This window comes from Argiope bruennichi, chromosome 1 (genome assembly GCF_947563725.1).
Source record: "Argiope bruennichi chromosome 1, qqArgBrue1.1, whole genome shotgun sequence".
Taxonomy (NCBI): Eukaryota; Metazoa; Arthropoda; class Arachnida; order Araneae; family Araneidae; genus Argiope; species Argiope bruennichi.
Window position 1 is genome coordinate 84783190 of NC_079151.1, and position 20677 is coordinate 84803866.

The window sequence follows — 20677 nt, forward strand, 5'->3', positions numbered from 1 at the left end:
TAGTATGCAAAATGTAATAAATATATTCATTAAAAATGTACATATATGCAGAGGTAATATAAGCAAGTTTTAAATGTTCGATATGTAGGCCTTTTGTTATACAGCATACATCAAATCTGAAATACAATTCTTGGCAAACTTTTTGCAAAATGTCTGTGTGAGCTTTTTTCATCCTATGCTGTTTTTTCCCTGCGAGGAGTTTGTGACAGATTGCATGTATGTACCTCCATGTGTAATGACCATGATTGATTTGAAAGCCTGTATCATCAGCATCAATACAAAAATCAATATTTTGTTTTTATGAATTATGTGGAATTCAGTTGTCAATAATCATTGTTGCAGCAAGTGAAAATTCGGATTATATATTTTGATAATACACAGGAAAATTTAACATTGTGATTTTAAAGAGTTTTGAACATACACACACACATATATATATATATGAACATCAAAATAAGAATTCAGTTAAATTGAAAACTCTAGAAATTAAATAAATATTAGCTACAGAAATAAGAACATCACATTTGATATTTACATTTTATAACATTAAAACAAACTATTTCAATGTTTTTTCAATACTTTCATATAAAGTTAAAATCTAGATTTCCATTGACAAAGAATTTTTTCATGCAAACATTATATCTCAAATAAACAAAACAGAAAATAAATCCATTCTGCAAAGCAATATTTTGTACTGATCTAAAATGAAATACTAACTACACAAGTTTGCTAAAAAAAAAAAAAAAAATCAAAATTTTCTAATTTAAAATAATTCTCTCAGATAAAAAAAAAAAAAAACTTTCATGAAGGTATCATGCATGAGAATTAAAATCACAAGCATATTATTAAAAACAGATTGTTTCAGTAAGGGAAGCTCTTTTTACTTCATATAAATAAATAAATAAAACATACATTCACAAAAATATTTTTAAAAGATAGATATATTTATAAATGCATAATTTAGCAATTTGTTGTAAAAAAATATCACACATTCTATTACTCCAAAACACCATAAAAAATATAACAATCTACAGAATACTGTAATGGTGATCAATTGCAGATGAATATTCAGAATACATTCATGGTTGTAAATGCCGTGTGACTTTTACATTGCATGCCTTGGTTCATATCGGATTGTAGCAGCTTTGAATGATTTAATTTGAATTTCAAGAGCAATAATTTGATGCCTGTAAAATTCATTATGGTTCTTTCGAGTCCAATGTCAGTTTTTAAAAAGTTCATAACCCTAGATACTTTAAGTAGTGCTATATCACTTTTGTCGGAAATTCATTTCTATTTTGGAAACAAAATTGTTTGCATTGTTGTTGGTGCAAAAGAGAAATTTTACTAAAAATATTATGCACATCATTTTCTATCACAAATCATTCTTTCCCATTGAATGCAAGATGTAAGAACAAAGTGCCTAGGTACTTCCAAAAATCTCGCATCAATTTTCCCTATTGGCGAAGAGGGATCAAGGATGGTGGACTGGTTAGATGGGTTTTTTTTTTTTTTTTTTGTGCGACCATGTCAGACTCATTCTAAAATATACATAACTTGTGAAATTCTTTTTCATTTACAGTTAAATCCAATGTCACTAAATTAAATTTTAATATAAATTACAACTTTTAAAATTGATGTATAATATTAACAAGAAGCAGAATAAATTGTGTAAACAATCAATTTAATATTATGATTATGATTAAAAAAACAAAACTAAACCCAAGTTGAGAAGTTCATTTTATTACAAGCATTGTAAATATTTTACATCTCTACAAAATATTTCTCATTAAATAAGCAATGAGAAATAGAGAGCATAAATAAAAAAAATTCTCAGGAATTACATTTGATATAATTATTTTGAAATTTAACATTCAACCATATATTTAAAACAAATGTAAAAAAAATTAAAGAATTTTATCTAAACAATACAATATATCAAATCAACAAAATATACTTAGTCAAGAATTCTGATAACTAAAAACTAATTGCCCCTATCTTCTTTGCCTATTGATTATGCAAAATTCATACATAGAAAAGATCAAACAATAAAAATATATTTTAAGTGATTTAGTTTATAGACTCATAAGAATAACAGTAATGCCAAAATATTCAATTTTAAGAAGGTTTTTTTTTTTTTTTTTTTAAGAATATGATTATGTAATTTGATTTAACTCAAGAAAAACTAGTGAACTAATTTAAAAATTAATTTATACCAGACTATACACAGAGTAGTTTTTAATATGCAGACTAAAATTTAAATACACAGTTATAAAAATTAATACTTTCTAAATAATTAATTAAATAGTGATTTAGCTGTAATAATAATAGTGCCTTTGATTTAAAAAAAATTGGCAACAAGTATATTTTGTAATTAAATTATATGCAAAATATTTTTAATATCAAAACTGTAATTATTGGGAAAGAAATTAGTTTCAAATCAGTCAACAAAATGGAAGTTTCGTTAAACTTGTTCAAAGTCATGAAATATTTATTTTCTATTCTTGATCACCAGAATTCTTTTATATAAAAATTATCATTGTGTAATTTAGAATAATATCTTTGTAAATGCAGAATTGTATTGAACACAGCATAATAAAATGCAATGAGACTTCCACCAATTCTAATATTAACTTCTAAGCTGCATTTTGAAAGCAAGGATCGTTTTTTTACCTAAAAATAAAAGATTTATGGCTTTTGAAAAAAAGAATAATACAGGATATCTTTCTTATACAGAATAATATATATTATATATAGGATTTAATGATTTTGAATAATAAGGAAAGAAAATGAATTTACACTTTTAAGAATAAAATATACTATACCATGCATTAAACAAACATGACACAAGCTTCAAACAACAATAATAATGAAAAAGCTAACTTTTTAAAATAATAAATTGTACCAAACAAACATTAATCAGTAGAATATTATTAATTCAACAATAAAATAAATAGAACTAATACATAAAAGAAAACTAATCAATCTAAAAATTATAAAATTCTATTCAGAAATCGCTAAAATGAGCTTTTTAATAGAAATGTGCCATGTTGATTAAACATAAAACACCTGATTAAACATATAACATACAAGTGTATTTCATGACACAATGGATATCAAAATAAAAATAAAAGTTGTATAAGCAACAAGTTAATAATATAAGACTGTCATAGTAAAAAAATAAAACATCATTAAAACAAATCTACAAAGAAAAAATAATTAAGAAGTATATGATAATAGTTGTTTGTAGATTGATGTTTTAAAGGCATCATCTCATAAAAAAGGATATTGCATCATCTCATAAAAAATATCAGCTCTGTATATGTTACTTTCATTTGCTATTCAATGCATTTCAAAAGCGTTTATACCATTCTTATGAGTCATTTTAATGTTGACGATTGCATTTGCTTGTTCATAAAACTCATATTTTGAAAAAAACATTCTTTTTGTTCCCCTGTCCCAGAATTGTATTGAAAAACACAAAAATCTCACTGATTCAAACACAAAAAATTAAATGTGATTTGAAATTCCAGTCCAAAACTCGTAGATTGTTAATATACTAATGAAGATTATATATATTTCTATCTTTGTTTTTAAAATTTACTTTTAATTGTATAGCATTAATAATGCACACACACACACACACACACACACAAAATCTATTAAGATCATGCCAATGGGTGTATGTCCAAATGCAGCAATGAAAAGCATTGTAAAATATATTTAAAATTATTTGTAATAAAATAAAACTGGTATCACTATAAAGCTTATTCTTTGAAATTTAAAGTAGTGTAAACATTTTTTTAAATTTGTACAGTTATGCACCAAATGAGGGTAAACATTAAAACTTTAAATAACTATTAATTAAAATTTTGAAACTTTTTTTCTGCAAATATCTACAATACAATACAAGATACCTGCAAATTTAGATGTAGTTTTAAGTCTAATAATCTGGCAAGTAGTATTTTTTAAAATGAACCCTTGTATAATGAATATTAATTTATAGTGTTTAACCTAAAAATATTATCTTTAACAATGGCAGTCATTATAACAGCAGTTTTAGGAACATTCACAATATGGTTGCTTGGTTATCCAACTAAGTTTGATGTTATAAAAACAATAAAACAAATGTTCACAGAGCAAAAATCACATATTACATTTTGCGATTCATGATTTTTCATCAATTCAAAGCCCATGTGGGTTAAAAATAAATGTCAAATAACAAAATTCAATTATCTAAGCAAAATTTATTTCAATTAAAAAGAAGGAAAACAGGAAGATAAAATTAATAGACAATGGTCATATTTATGATTTTTCTATTAATCAACAAAATAATTGTAAATTTTTACAAAATGGCCAAGTGCAACATTACTCTTTTGAATATGTATTTTCTGTTAATAACATATTAAAATAAATTTAATGGAGACAACAACTATGCCATTTATTTTTTGAGATAACTGCACATACTATAATATTTCACAACATAACATAGCAACTATAGAAATAAATTATTAATTATAACCACAATCAGAAATCGGATTTATAGTTACCAACAGCACTATAATATTTTCTTACCTAAAATTTTTAGGTATTAGAGAAATAATGTTTTGCAGAAGACCAATGACATTTTGGAAATCTTACAGGAAATAGCCATCGCTTGTCATGAATGTCTGTAAACAAAGAAAAAAAATTCAAACATATTTTGTAATGTAAAATGCACATATAAATATATTTTATCATAAACTCCCCTCTCTGCTACCTGCATTTCAATTCTAAATTACCAACATGTCCAGTTTAAGAAGGTGGGTTTATGAGTATGAGATTTGATTGATAAATATTCATTTATTTATAGAAAACATTTATTTGCATTCAAACTACATTAATCTTACTCTCATTTCCTTCAAAGTAGCCCCCTCAGTTTCCAACATACTTCTTCTAATAGATTTGCTACTATATGAAACAATAATAGAACGTTTTTTTCTGACACCGTTCTCAGATGGTTTGTCTTGTCTGGACTGAAGTTTTGTCCCCATCTAGTACATAAAAAAAAAAAAAAAAAAGAGGGTAGAGTCAAAGCTTCACAGAACCATGAAAGGATCATAGTGAGTCTGATGGAAAACAAATATGATGCATTTGAACAGGGAAATCTGTATAAATACCAAAGATCTAGCAGTTTGCATCCAATAGGATCAGGAAGACGAAATGGAACCTCTTGATATTAATCATTGATGTTAATTCTGCACAGAGCTGGATTATTAAATAAGCAATTACCTAGGGATCAAGAACCCTAAAGAATATTTTGCAGTATTTTGAAAGCAATTTAATTTTGTGCTTTTTTATTACAAAAGCTATGCAATCGAAATCATTCAAAATAAATCAAGCATTATGCAAGTTAATTTTGTGACAATCCTAATAAATTACTCTTTGCAAGTTTTATTTATTTTATCATTCCACCAAAGAAATGTGGTATTTTATAATTTTTTAAAAAGATGTCTGATGCTCGGGGTTGCCACACAAATCTGAAGAAAGAAAAAAAAATCCCTGTATGTACATGCAATATAAGAGAAAATGCACTAACAATACTTATGCGCTAGTTATAATAGAACAACAATACTACCCAGTTTTAATGAGTGGAAAAAGCAAGATTCCTTAATAAATGTGGATTTAAATAAGGTGCAGTTTTTAAAATAACATTTTTGTACATGCACTCAAATAATTTTTATAGCAAAATACCTGCTTTAAAAGGGTGAATACCCCCCCCCCCCTCCAGTTTTGGCAACTCCACTAGTAATCTAGTTAGTAGTTACTATTCCAATATCGAGATTTTTTCTCAGGCTTAGATATTTAGGATCATTAAGCTTTGCTAAAAATATGTGTAGAATGTTTTTGCTTCTTCGTGTATGCTTCATTTGTTGTTTTTCATTAACTGCTTAGCAAGAATGAGAAGATTTTCATATAAGAAAGTTTTTTTTCAGATATCTGACTTTTTCAAAGAAATGGTTGAAGTATATTAGCAATATAAAAGAAGCTAATTTTAGTTAGAATCAATTTATCATGACAAGCATTTATAATATTATCACTCGTGGCAGGAAACTTTTTATTGAAATCTATATTCTTCATTTTGTTAGAAACTGTCCTGTTTTTAAAGCAACACTAGAGCTATTTTGCGACGGAGTAAATAATTTTGAACCCTGTCAGATGACAAGGGTGACACTTGAACTGACACCTCCCTCTCCTAACTTCCGCGTCACAGCAGCGGGAGGACGTTTGACTCGACGGATTTAACGTGCACCAGACCCGCTTACACAATGGTTCTTCGATGGAATCGGTATCGAACCTGAAATCTTCCGGTTTCGAAGCTGGGACCTTGGCACCAGGCAACCGCGGCCCCATTACTTCCAGGAAATCGGCATTCTAGCTACAATATCTTTAAATATTCTATACATTGCTCTTAGAATATCATCTATTTTTTATTTAGTAGATTTATATTTATACTGAAACACTGACTGGATTATGTGTGGTCCATAACTGAAGATTTGCAGACTGACTAACTGAAGATTACAGATTTACTTAGATCTAACAGATTACAGATTTTCACAGTTCATTTTCACACAGAAGTTCTTCTTTAACTTTAAAAAAAAAAAATTAATTTACATTTGGTCCATCTAACTAATTTTCAAAAGTAACTATATGTCCAGATTTGATATAACTTCTTTAAAATTCTCAAACAATTATTAAGTAGTGGTATGCCTAAAAACATTGAGTTCCAATATCTTGTGGAGACTATTGGTTTATTCACACCAATATCTTACAATAAGAACCATTTGATGGTTTTGTGAAATGCTGTTCAAAGCTTCGCCAAAATATATTATAAATTTTTTAATGTTTTTCCTTAGAGATTGTTTAAAAAATGGAGCTAATTCGTTACTAACACAATATTTATTACTAACATAATGTAATAAGCTAATGACATAATGTATGTCATTACATTTTTGGCTATTCCACTATCAGTGAATATATACAAAAGTATTTCCAAAATATCACTGAATGCATTAAATGATGAATGCGACACAACAAGTTTGAATGTCCATAAAAGTTCAGTGTTGAATTATTGCTTTTGAACTAAAAAATTCGAAATCAGCTTGTTTTAACGATTGTTAATCAAATTTAACGTTTTCGGACTTGGCATATAATCTTGGTATTCCTTTCAGATACAAAGTGCAATATCTATGAAGACGTTTTTGAACTGGCACACAATTTTACATGCTTTCCTCTTTTAGCATGACTACTAAGTGCTTGTTTTCCCATATTCTTAAGCTTATTATCTTCTTACACGGCGAAGAGTACGTAGCATGCGGATTTTACTGAATTTTGCTACCCATACAGCAAAATCCAGATTCATATTTTTGTTCGTCCAATCTGTATTAAACACAGATTTTGAGCAACTCATTGTTAAAAAAAATTTCTCTAATCTACTCTGAATAAGCCCACAGTTTCCCAAATAATAAACAAACCATTCAATAAACTCATATGTGAATTATTCCGCCAGACTATTTCCGCCAGAGAAATTTATTCTATTGTTTGATGCAGTTATAGCAGTTGCATCGCGGTGCTATTTTTTAAAATTTTAATTAATTAAAAATTAAACTGAATTTTGATGGTCTTCCATGATAACTTTTGAAAATATTATCGGTCAAAAATGAATTTTACAGTCTGAAAACTAAAATCTTTTTTTTTTTAAATATTAATTTAATAGTCATTCAGGCATTTTTTTTAAAATTTTGTCAATTTTTTTAAAATTTAACTTTTAACATTGTTGCCCTGAAGTTCAAATCATTTTCATTCTTTCATCAACTATATAATTTATTGATTTTCTTCCAGTATTAAACTTAAAGAAGAAGGATTTTGTTTAATATCTGTAAAGTTTGTGAGACAGATAAAAAAAAATGAAGAAACAATATTATTAAATTTATAAAACAGATGAATAACACATTTATATTTTTAATAGCATCATGATGATCTCCATTAGTTTCATATTTAGAATGTATGAAATATTTATAAAAGAATTAAAATAATACATCTTTAATATCTGACAAACTTATTTAACTGAAATTAAAGATAATCAATAATATCGATGAATCAACTGGTCTCTGAATTCATAAAGTCAAAATAACCGCTTAAGTGTACTAACCTGTTTTATTTTCTTTCTTGTTGTTTTCTTCTAAATTCAAATATTTAACCTAAAAATATATAGATTACAACAATAATTAAATTATAATTTAAAATCTATATTCTCTATTTATAAATGTTTATAGAATTAGAACTAAAATAACTTACCTCAATATAATTTGACAACAATTCCGAAGTCATTTCTTGTTGAAGAATGGTTTTGTTAGCAGGATTTTTGTAACAACAAGCTATTAATGTTGGAAACAAGATATCAGTTAATTCGGTATCGCTGAAGTACAGAAAAGGTAAACAGCATAACTGTTGCAAAACAGTTGGCCTTTGTCCAGCTTGGATAATTGACTGAAAATAAACAACATTCATAAACAGCTTTATTGAGAAGCCTTTAATATATATTATAGGCAAATGTAAGCATTTTTTTTATTTCTCAAGACTAAAAAAAGAATAACACATATAATTTCTTCATGAGAACAACAGTTCCTTGCAGATCTTGGCTACCTCAACCCCGTGCACTTTCCAGCGCTTCCTATACCGCGCAACTCCCTTCCAGTTCTTTATCCTCAGAACACTCGAATCTCTTTCCACATCATCCATCTATCTTCCTCTGGCCCAGGATCCCATAGGATTTTTAAAAATGGATATTTTGAGGCGCTGTTTTCAGGGCTTCTCCAGATATGGCCGAGCCATCTTAACCTATTGCTCCAGATAACCAGTGTTATCTGTGGTTGCCTATAGAGTTTATATCATTCAAAATCAAATCTAGTTCACCAACATCCTCTCTAGTACTGGGCCAAAGATAGTTCTAAGGATCTTTCTCTCGAACATGTTCAGAGAATGATGCATGTCCAAGTTATGAGTCCAGGTTTCACTTGCATAGAGCAGAACAGGCATAATAAGAGTCTTATAAATCCTTAGTTTAATTTTTCGACTGATTAAGTTGAATCTTAGTTGTTTTTTCAGTCCAAAGAAACATTTATTAACCATTTTTATTCGTTTGTCAATTTCTGCTCTGAGTTTAGTATTGTCATTAATCATTGCACCAAGGTATTTGAAATGATCGACTTTTTAGAAGGTATGACCGTTAAAACACAGAGGAACACTATGATTTTTAGTTCAGAGCGAGAATTCTATAAATTTGGTTTGATCTTCGTTCATGGTAAGGCCCATATTTGTGGTAGAAGTTTCCAAAGCTTTAAAGGTCCCTCTCATGCCCCTCATAATAAGCAAAATAAATAGAAAAAGTCAATGATATTAAAATGTAAATTTAAAATTAAATTTTAATTTATAACAAAAACTGTTTTACATAAAATACTTACAATTATTTGTTTAGCTCATTCATTTGAGCACATAAGAAGTATATTTTTTACAACATGCAGTCTGCAATTGCTATATAAACTGACCATATCATCCAAATTTTTGATTTGATATATATTTTGTTTTCTTACTGAAATTAATTCATACACATAAATTAAACAGAAAAATTAGTTGCAATGCCAATAAAAAAACTATTATGTAACATCTAGCACAAAATGTGTAGTGAGAAATTGCACAAAAATTAATCATCTTTTCAGCTGTATGCATATGTAAACCTGTGCATTTTCTAAGTATAGGCTGTTTTCTGTTTTACAATAATGCACAAATTTTATTGAAAAAAATGTAAAAAAAAAAATTAAATATGTACTTTTAAATTTTAATATTTATTTCTGTATTTTCACAACATCTATTAAAAACAAATGTTATCTATTTGGTCTTAATTTTATGTAAAATGTACAAAAACATAAAAATGAAAAGAACCATTATTATCAAAAAATTAAGTGAACTTTACAATAAAAATTAGATCTTTATATACACTTCCAATAATTAATAAATTATAAATAAATTTAGATGGATACATTATTTCTGAAAATGTTGACATTGATGCAGAAGCAAAGTATGACCAAAAAAAAATTTGCTTTAGATTTTTATACAAGCAGCAATAAATAAGATGAGACATAGCCGAGATGTAAAGTGTAAATTTCTTCCTACTCTAAATCACCATATTTAGAAATACAAAAGATTTTATTTGTAACCTAATAAAGCCAAGGATGGCAAAACTGCCACAAAAATGATAATAGAACAATACCACATTCTGATTTTTTTAAATCAATTTTTTTCTTTTTTTCTCTAAATATTTCACATTTTGAAAATTTACTAAAAACCCACTTTTTAAATTAAATGCAAAAATAAATAATTTTTTTATTTTATTTCAGCTTTGAAAAAATTATAGAAAACATGTTTTTGAGTTTTATGAAGAAATGAAAATGATTTAAAAATTTATGATAAATAATACAAATAAATAACTGAAAAGATGCCAGCTCTGTAATTAAAAATAAAATAAAAATTAAAAAAAGAAGAAGAACAAGCCATTTGATATATTTTTGAAAAGGATTTTTGTAGTCAGTGCAAGATAATATATCACATTGTCTCAAAATTTAACAACATGTATCATGTGAAGGAAGAATTTTATCCAATGAACTGCTTTAAAGTTTTAAATTAAAGAAAGAAAGCATTTTTTAAGTGCAATGTTAACAGTGGTAAAAATCATGTGACTTAATGATTCTATGAAGCAATAATATTGTTTTGAATTTTATTACAATAAAAAGCATTATTATAAATTGTGTATAAAACTATTTTTTCAAAAATTACTAAAACAAAAGAAAAAATGCATTTATTCAATATTCATTCATATCAACAAAAAAACTACTTTAAAAAAAAAAACCTTTAAGTCAATGTACAAATAATTTTTATGCAATAACATACTTTGATGTTATGGCAGAAATTAGAATTTTTTTTTTGAAATAAACTTATGATTAAAATTTTGAAAAACCTGTTCTTAGACGGCCTCTAACAACCAAAAAGCAATTTCTTGCCAAATTTCATTTTTTAACTTCAATGCTGCACAGTGTTCTGTCAACCAGAACAAATTTTTATTCAAAGTTGAATAGATAGATTTCACTATAAAACAAACTAACAACAACAAAATTCTATGAATTACAAAAGAAAAAAAAAATAAACTCTGGAGAATAAATGCTTTAAAAAACATTTTCTTTTATTTTCTTTCAAAATTTTAAATATCAAATCTAGCAGAATTTTTTAAATATAAAAATTAAAATTTGGTGAGATTGGTCCAGCAAATAATCATTTTAAAATGAATGGGGACATTAAAAAAAAAAAATCACTATCACTAAAAAACTATGGCTTTAAGTTAAAGTTGTGCAAAGTTATTTCATGAAATCTATTAATGTAATTACACACCGAAATAAATTACAATTCAGTACTGTAGAAATTCCTTTAATAGATCACTCAAGGGATAATTCCAAAACAATATTACCAAGAATGACGATTAAATGTGTAATATACTAAAGAGGCTTTTTAGAGCAGCTTCTTCCATGTTCGACACAACTCTTTAGCACTTCAAAATGATCATGCTTTATTCTTAATTTCCATTTTAGAAAATAAGAATAAAGCAAAACTAAAATAAATATTTCACCTTTTAAAACAATAAAAATTGAAATTCAAAAATTTTTCAAGTCTCAATAAATATGACAGAGAACATTTTTTGTACTGCTCCTTTAGGATAACTATTCCAATATTTCAATAAATGGTGATGCTCATAGCTGAAGAAAGAGGGAGCAGAGACAAAATAATATCATTAAGTATTATATTAATACGTGTTGGCAACTGAAGATTTATTTAAACCTGGATTACTTTTATGACTTTTTTTTTTGTTTTTGGTTTTCTTACTCAATATATCTGGTAGACAAATCTTATGACCATACTTTCAATTTATCGTATTAAACATTTGGGGAAGCAAAAACAACAACAAAATTTTCCTTCGAACTTCTTAAGAAAATAAGCACTTAAAGGAACACTTTTCAAAATTAAGTACTTTCCATGATTTTATGTACCCTGTAGTATAAAATGCAAATGAAATGAAAGAAGGATATCAATACATTATTTGTCTGTGTAAACAGCAAATTGATCGAGGCATTTATCAAACACAGGAACAACTCCCTCACCCAGATTTGATCAAAACCATGCCCCTCTTTAACCATTTGCTTTTATCATCTGAAACAGGGCTGGGTTTAACCCCTCCAGAAACCAGAAAAAAATTTATTCCGTTTTAAGTCCTGTATAAGCATTTTTTAAGTAATAAATATTATATTAAGTGTAATAACAAGTCACTTAATGAAGGTCACCTTCAACATAACTTGATTCAGTAATTCATAAATAAAAAAATAAAAAAATTAAATTTAAAGGAAATTTTTGAAAAAAATTATAAGATTTTTTAACATAAATTAAATATTCTAATACAAAATTTGTCAGAGTATTGATATCAGAATTCGTCAACTAATCGCAGGAAAGACTGGATGACACTAATCTGTAAGCAAAATTGAAATCATGAATTTTTTTTTAAAAAATATGTTCTGGAACTTCAATGGTTCTTAATTTTCATCTGAAAAAATTTCAATACATAACCTCTACAGATGAAAGCATAAAATTAAATTATTCTACCCCCCCTCCCTCCCCCATTAAATTTTTTTTGATACGATGGAACCCTTCCCCAAAAATCATATGGTTCCTATCGCAGTTGCTTCCTTGTCTATTTGATAAACTGGACTTGATTTGAAGTGATTCCTTTTTCACATAATGGAAAAATAAGTAATAATTTAGAACCAAATCATATTATATGAGTGATGACATCGTACTTTTCATTTGATGCTTTGAATTTGGCATGCAGTGCGAGATCAAATATACATTATCTCTTTATTCAAAACAAGAGAACATCAATAATTTGCTAAATACTACTCCTTGTATATTAGCCATTTATTTCAATGATTTGACTGTAAATTTCACAAAAATACAAACATATTTTTAGTCTATAAGAAGTTTATTACATTTTACTTATTAACTAAAAGCCTATTTTCAGTCAATTTTGAAATTCAAAATGCTATAACTTGTGAAGTTTAATAAAATTTTCCAAAGAAAAAAAAAAAAGGAAGACCCATCACAATTTGCATTTCCTTTGATGCACACTGCACACACATGCAAAATTACTTTCAATATGATACGTTTTTGAGTAATGCTTCAAGTAACTTTCTTATAAATCAATTGTTGTATAATGTATGCAAATTTAATTATATCATGAATGGAAAGGTAAAAAAAATTTAGTAGCACTCACATATTTTTAATTTTTTATGGTACAAAATAATTCCAAATATTTTTAGAATGTACGAACAAGTCAACTTCTTTTTCTATTTAGAACAATAGTTTCAAAATAGGAATGTCTCAGAAATATCTTGCAATCAATATAAATTTTAAAACAAATAAAAAAATGTATAGAATACAGCTTTTTTAAATTCATATAAAAAGAATATGCAATATATTTGGACTTAAAAAACAAAATAAAGTATAAAAAATACTTTTTTAACAAATTTGAAACTTAAAATTATATTCATCAAACTTTTTGATATAAAAAATGATTCACAAGAAATTATAAAAAATAAACAAATACCTGATTTTCTGCATTAAGAACTGTGAAATAGCCAACCAAAAGAATAATTTCATGAAGAAGTGCTTCTGACTCAAAATTACTGCAGTACCACAACAAATGACTAGTTATATGACGTAGCTGCAAAGACAGGCCTTCACTGCCTAAAATGCTCTAAAAATATATAAAAAATTGTATTAATAAATGCATGAGACTATGATTTCTTCTAATAGCATGCAAAATGATAAAATGAATTAATGTTATTTAAGTTAAATATTTCAACATTCACAAATTAATATAGTTATACTTAAATATTTATACATACAAATGGAAATAAATTACATTACTTATAACCATATCAACATTAATCTTATTTTACATTATTTAATGAAAATTCTTTCATCTATTTTAATACATTGTGAAATATATTTCCATAGTCAATGAAAAAGTTCCAAGTATATTTTTATAAATAAATCCTTTGATATGATAGTCACTTTTTTTTTATCATCTTTCAAACAAAAATGTTAAATAAATAGCATTTAATGATGAGAATTATCATACTGGGAAAAGGGAGAAACTAAAAACTTTTTTTTAGAAGTTACAAAACATACTTGGAAAGCTGAAAGACTCATCACAGCCATGTGATTCAACATACGGAGCGTTGAAAAAGCTAAGACTTCAGTTTGTTTGGGAAGAGGTGGAGGCGGTGTCCCCTCACTTCGAGAAGATGCTCCATTATGAAGTAACAGACCATACAATAAAGACACTGATCCAACCATATTGGTCACTCTAAAAGTAGCAATTAACTGAGTGGAATCTTCTGTTTTACGATTGGAAGCTGGACTGGAACTATAAGAGAAATTTATATTTAATGCAACTCAAATCTAAATGCTACAAAAATAAATAAAAAAAAGTAATAAAGAATAAATTAATACATAAGAATAAACAGTACTCTCAACAGATTAATTTCAAATAGTCAATGCCCCAACTGCATAAAATTTCTTATTAGATTTTAGTTCTCATTATTCATTCCAATAATCATAATTTATTTAGTAAACAAAATAACTATCTATCTATAATACTTAAAAAATACAATAATATAACATTATTCATGTTTCATATACATTGAACTATTAAATTTAAAATAAATATAACACTGCATCATATTCATTGTGAGAAATTAGTTATAAAAAATAAATTCGTAGAACAAAATATTTTTCAACTTGAAATAACATTAAATAAGATATATATATATATATATATATATATATATATATATATATATATATATATATATATATATATATATATATATATATATATATATATATATATATATATATATATATATATATATATATATATAAATGTAACATATTTTAACACAAACTATATTATCGTCTGCAAAATGTAAAACATTTTTTTTTCAAAAAGCACAGTTGAATTTCAACAGTCTTAAAGTAATTCAATAAATGAAACTTATGTATAAATAATAATGATGTTGGAAAGTTAGCTCCTTTTTTAAAAATTAGCATTTAAAAAAAATGTAATAGGCAACAAAAGATGCAGATTTAAAATAAGTAATAGTGCATCAGTAAAGTAAGAATTGTATATTCTCAGACAATCCTAATTTTAATTATTTCTATTAGCATTCATTCTTCCATACATCAACTTAATATCCTGTTGAAAGAACAGTTTATCAAAATAATTCATGTTTTGAATTAAAAGCAGTATTTGGCTTGTTTTTGGATTAGTATGAGTAAATTTATAATATTACTCATACAATAAATGTTATTCCTATATATGTGATAAATTATTTTTCAGCCCCTACAACGATATTTATATTTCAGATATTATCATAAATTGATTTTTGATTTTTTCTGTCCCTAGAATTTTACTCTGTCTTTAAAATTAGGTTTGTGAATAATTATCTGCAATAGTACAAGGTGTAGCGCTGATTTATCAATGTGCTGACCCTTTCTGTCAAAATGAATAAAATTCTAAAATTATCCTAATCTTTGAATCAGAGATGTGAATAATATTTTTCAATAATACTGTATTATTGAACCAGTCACAAATTTGTGTTTTGAATAACTTCTTCAATTGTTCTAGAAAACAATAAAATAAATCTATCATATGCATTATTAATACACACAATAAGAATCTATAAATTCTTCCCTAAATTCTTTTCATATGTTATTTCCAAAATGTCAATTAAAGGAAATTTTATTGATATGAAGGTAAGAAAACAATTCTGTCATTCCATTATTTTACATATATATTAACTTACCTCATAGAATTTAGTTTGATTAATGCTGAAAGAAATGCAATACAGTCCAGAAGAAAAGAAGCAACTTCAGTTTCATTATTTATTGGTCCTTGAATGCAATTAAAAAACTGAGATAACTTGTCAACAATGCCAATGCTTACTATGTAACTAAAATAAATAAAAAAAAGAAAATTTAAAACATGCCAAAATAAATATTGCTTCGTTTTCATTCAATATATATTAAAGAATTATAATTTTAGTAAGTTTACCTGATTACATCTTGCATTCGGAAATGGAAATCTTCAGTATCACTTCCTTTTTCATTATTTTTCTCAATATCTGAAGGGAAATTATGCTTTGCAGAAAGAGTATTCAAAATATTATTCAATAGATACAACAATTTTCCAGCAGTTGCATCCAACTGAATGTTTACACCATTTGATTTTACTTGATTTGCCATTAACTGACTAATGTTATCAGGAATAAGGATCTAAAAATATTAAATATTCAGTTAAATATAAAAAAAATATATTACATTTTACAATTATTACAATTATATATAAAATATTAATACTCAATTTTATATTTAAAAAAATCTAAAAATAAAAACATGTTTCTTAATTGAATGTACAAACACTGGGGAAAAAATGATTACATTTATCTTTTATTGACACCCCCCTTCCCATAAATTTCTAAGTCCAGATATCAATATTTTGAAGAGTATTTTAATTGTATTGATAATTATTTAATTTTTTCTTTTCTCTTATGGAAAAGGTTTTTAACTATGAAAAGGAAAAGAGAAGTTATAAATATTTCAAGGCTATGAAAGCAAAATTACAACTCACCTCCAATAAAATGAATCATTTAAAAAATAGTAATCACAACTGCACTTTTCCTCAAAAAAAAAAGTTTGCATTGGCAAATTAATTAATAAAAATTTACTTTTCAGTGATATTATATGCCTTAATATTAAAAAAAGTTTTGCAGTTTTGATGATATGAATGATATGATTTCAAAGCAACAATACTGAAAGAAAATGTTCTTATTCAATTTTTTGGCAGTCAATAAATAAATTTGGTACTGAAGATAAATTGATTTTTAACTTACCAAATGAAATATTAATTTCATAATTTAAATAATAATATATCATATTTTATTCTTAATTATTTATTAAAGCTATTTTATTCAGATTACTAATATCATGGAATATTTGAAATTTTAACAAACAAATTTCAATTGAACAATAATATATGAATAATTTAAAATATTCTCAATCTCAATTGCAAACACAAAAAACTGCACTATTTAAAATATGCAATAGCCGAGTTAAAAACCAATTTTAAAATATGTTTTTAGATGTTAATATGTCTTTACCAATGAATTAATAGCAACCTACATATATCTAAAATTCACGTTATTTATATACTTGATACAATCATTGATAGAAAGAAAAAGTAAATGAGATGTCAGAATTTTAATAACCTCTACTATTTATTCTTCTCATCATAGAAATTTCTTAATTACATGTTTCTAAATAGCCACTTTTTACAATCAATTATTTATATACTATAAACCTTAAAATGGCTTATTTTTTTTAAAAAAATGGTGCATTTAGCATAACAGAAGACAAGAAAAACTCAGTAAACGCTAATTTTAAAAGATCTTTATGCCAGTATAAGTATTTCTAAATAATGAAAAAATATTTTTGAAGCAAAACAATTTATTATAGTTCAATAATATTATTATTATTTTTAAAATTTAACTATCAGTATCCATTTAGCATGTTCATACAAACTCTGTTGATTATCAACAAATATAAATAATATTTTATGAATATGATTTTTTTAGATTAATACATACACATAGATATGATACAAATTCAAATAAAAAAATGAAAAATGTTTTAGAAAAATTTCAAATATCAAACATACTTGAAATTGTTACAAAAGTTTTTCCATTATGTAACTTACATTCAATCGGTGAATGAAAAAGTCTAGAAGACTTCCAATTTTATTGCCGAATAAAATAAATTTGCAGATGTCATAAGAGTTCTCAATAACAGAATCAAAGGTAGAACATAGATGGTTGAGGATCCTGAAAATACAATAATAATGGAAAAAATAAATAAATGACAAATGGAGAAATATAAAACTGAAGTTGCAGTTCTCAACATCGCATATACCTTTTCAGATTACATGACAATATTTACAGATTCAGAATTTATGCATTATACCATAAGATATAAAGTTATCTGTGTTTGCAATAAAAATGAATGTGCATTTGTGTTGGTGTTCTATAGATCACCAAACCGTTTAATCTAAAGTTATAAAATTTCGCACAGATATAATTTAGATGATAGGAATTTGCATTTTTTTAATTATTAGGATTTTAATTAATTAAAAAGTAAATCAGATTCTAACAGTAACTTCTAAAAATACTCATGCAGAAGAATGATTTTATTTTTACACCATTTTTAATGTTTAAAAAATTCTCTTTTCAATGATGTTAATTTAATTGTTGTAAAATTCTTTAAATATATTTTTAATTACGTTTCTCAATATTATTTTCATTGCTGTAAACGAAGCCCATTTTCTTGTTTTAACAAATATTTTGATGCCTGGTTTTCTCTCCCTATTCAAAGCTAAAGAAGGATTCCGTTTAATAACATTGTAGTTTACAGGACAAATAAAAGAACTGAAGTTACAATACAGCTAAATTTAGAAATATCAATGAACCAGATATAACAGCATTCTAGTATCATAGAATTGGGTTCCATTAGAAAAGTTCATATATAGAATGAGGAGAACATATGTATGACTTTTAAAATAATATGGCTTTAATGTCTGACAATTTAATGGAATCATGGACTTGATGTTTTCATCTAAATGATTTAAATGAAATTAAATATAACCAATATCTTTGGCAAAACAGCTGGTTGCCAATGGCAACTAGAAATAAATAAATTATTAATGCAATGATTTTCTACATCATTCTAATTTAATTATTTGTAATTTAATAAAATCGTCTCTATTAAGAAGGGCAGGAAAGATTTTTAAAAAATCAGAATAAAAGGGAAATCAGAATAGTAAATGGCATTTAAATATTATGTACAAAATTAAATAAATTAATGATTAAATTTATACAAAAGAAAAAAGATAGGGAGGTGTAGTTTTGAAATGCCTGCATATGAATAAGTCAATTATAGACTATTCGACAACCTAGAAGGCTGACATTTGTATAAATTTTTTTTCTTCATTACTTAACTATAACAGCATTTACAATCTCATAATCTATATCCTTGAAAATTTAAGGCTGATTTTACAGATATTGTTGAATATTTTTTCAAACTAGAAATAAAATAAAGAAATCGTACTTTTTCTGCATGACAGTATTGCTTTCCATAGGAAGATGGGTAACAACACCAAAAGCATTGATTAAAGCAGTGACACCACCAATAGCGTTAAATGATGATTTATCTTGATGCAATTTTTTCTGATATATTGAGGAAATTTCATTCAAATTGTGTTCAAGAGCAGGGAAGATATTGGAATCTTTAGAGTTTTCCTCAAGTTTTTTAATATTATTTAGAATCTTTCCCATCCTAAAACAGAGAATGAAATAGTTACACACATATACAAAAAACTTTACAGAATAAAGACTAGTCATTTGTCTTTAAGACATTATATATTAATTATAAACATTAATAGAAAAAAATGATTAAAAATAGTACAATTTGTCACCTCTTGAAAGCAGTCACTTCTTTCAAAGGGCATTTTTCTTTGATACAAAGACATAATGTTAAAATAATCTTTAGATCAGCCATTCAGAAGGGTATTAAAAGGGTATGCAAGGACATAAATTCAACTTCCTTTGAACTGATTGATTGATTGATTGAAAGATTCCTTTCTTTTTCTTACCTTCTATGCATTTTTTATTAAAATGAATAGAAACAAAATATACATACAAATAAAACACCAGAAACAAAATTAAAATTTAGCATTCCTTTTCTAATGTGGAGAGAAAAGTTACCCAATCTCTACTAAGGTGGAGAATAAATAAAGAGCAAATAGCCATTTTCATCACAAGCATAGATTTTTGATGTTAAAACAACATCCAAACCATTTTTACTGAATTGAAATGATGGTACAGAATCTTTGCGTCAATATGATAGTAGAAAATCGGAAAGAAAGTTAGTAGTATCTTACAATTGTGAAAGAACAAAAATAAAAAAAAATCATTAAAGAAAAGATGTTATATTCAAAGTGTACAGGAATTTTAAACTCCATGGTGTCATACAAATATGTTAGGAAAAATTTATAGGTATATAAATGAAAACTGATTTAAAAATCCTAGAATGAAAAAAAAATTACTTTTAGCAGACCAATTTTCTATCATAACATAAAAGAAATTGCTATGCCTAGGATATGGAAAATTTCCTGTGAACACCAGATCTCCGAATGTATTTCATTTTCAAAACAATATAATGTTTGAATCATTATACAGCAAAATGACAGATCTTGGCAAAATTATGAAAAATAAATCTTTGCCTATTCCCCGGCAACTCAAAGTGAATTGATTAGGAATTCACTTTTGCAAATAAATAAAAATGTTTTCTCCAAAGAAGCTGAAAGCTCTAAGCAAATACAAATTTTATTGTTATTAAGAAGAAATCTAGAAATCCTCAAATACAG

General features: G+C 25.9%; 1 protein-coding gene across 2 annotated transcripts in view; it reads right to left on the reverse strand.

Moving 5' to 3' along the window:
• Nucleotides 1–1723: 1723 nt before the first annotated feature.
• The window catches only part of LOC129963862 (S phase cyclin A-associated protein in the endoplasmic reticulum-like), a 55473-nt gene continuing 36519 nt past the window's right edge, over nucleotides 1724–20677 (reverse strand). For both annotated transcript variants that reach the window (XM_056078448.1, XM_056078442.1), the window contains 10 exons: nucleotides 19360–19587; nucleotides 17957–18080; nucleotides 16256–16476; nucleotides 16008–16154; nucleotides 14329–14566; nucleotides 13742–13891; nucleotides 8338–8529; nucleotides 8192–8240; nucleotides 4576–4670; nucleotides 1724–2673 (listed from right to left, as the gene is read on the reverse strand). In XM_056078448.1, coding sequence (XP_055934423.1) covers nucleotides 4585–4670; nucleotides 8192–8240; nucleotides 8338–8529; nucleotides 13742–13891; nucleotides 14329–14566; nucleotides 16008–16154; nucleotides 16256–16476; nucleotides 17957–18080; nucleotides 19360–19587 — 1435 coding nt within the window. In that variant the 3' untranslated portion in view covers nucleotides 1724–2673; nucleotides 4576–4584. The remainder of the gene's footprint in view (nucleotides 2674–4575; nucleotides 4671–8191; nucleotides 8241–8337; nucleotides 8530–13741; nucleotides 13892–14328; nucleotides 14567–16007; nucleotides 16155–16255; nucleotides 16477–17956; nucleotides 18081–19359; nucleotides 19588–20677) is intronic.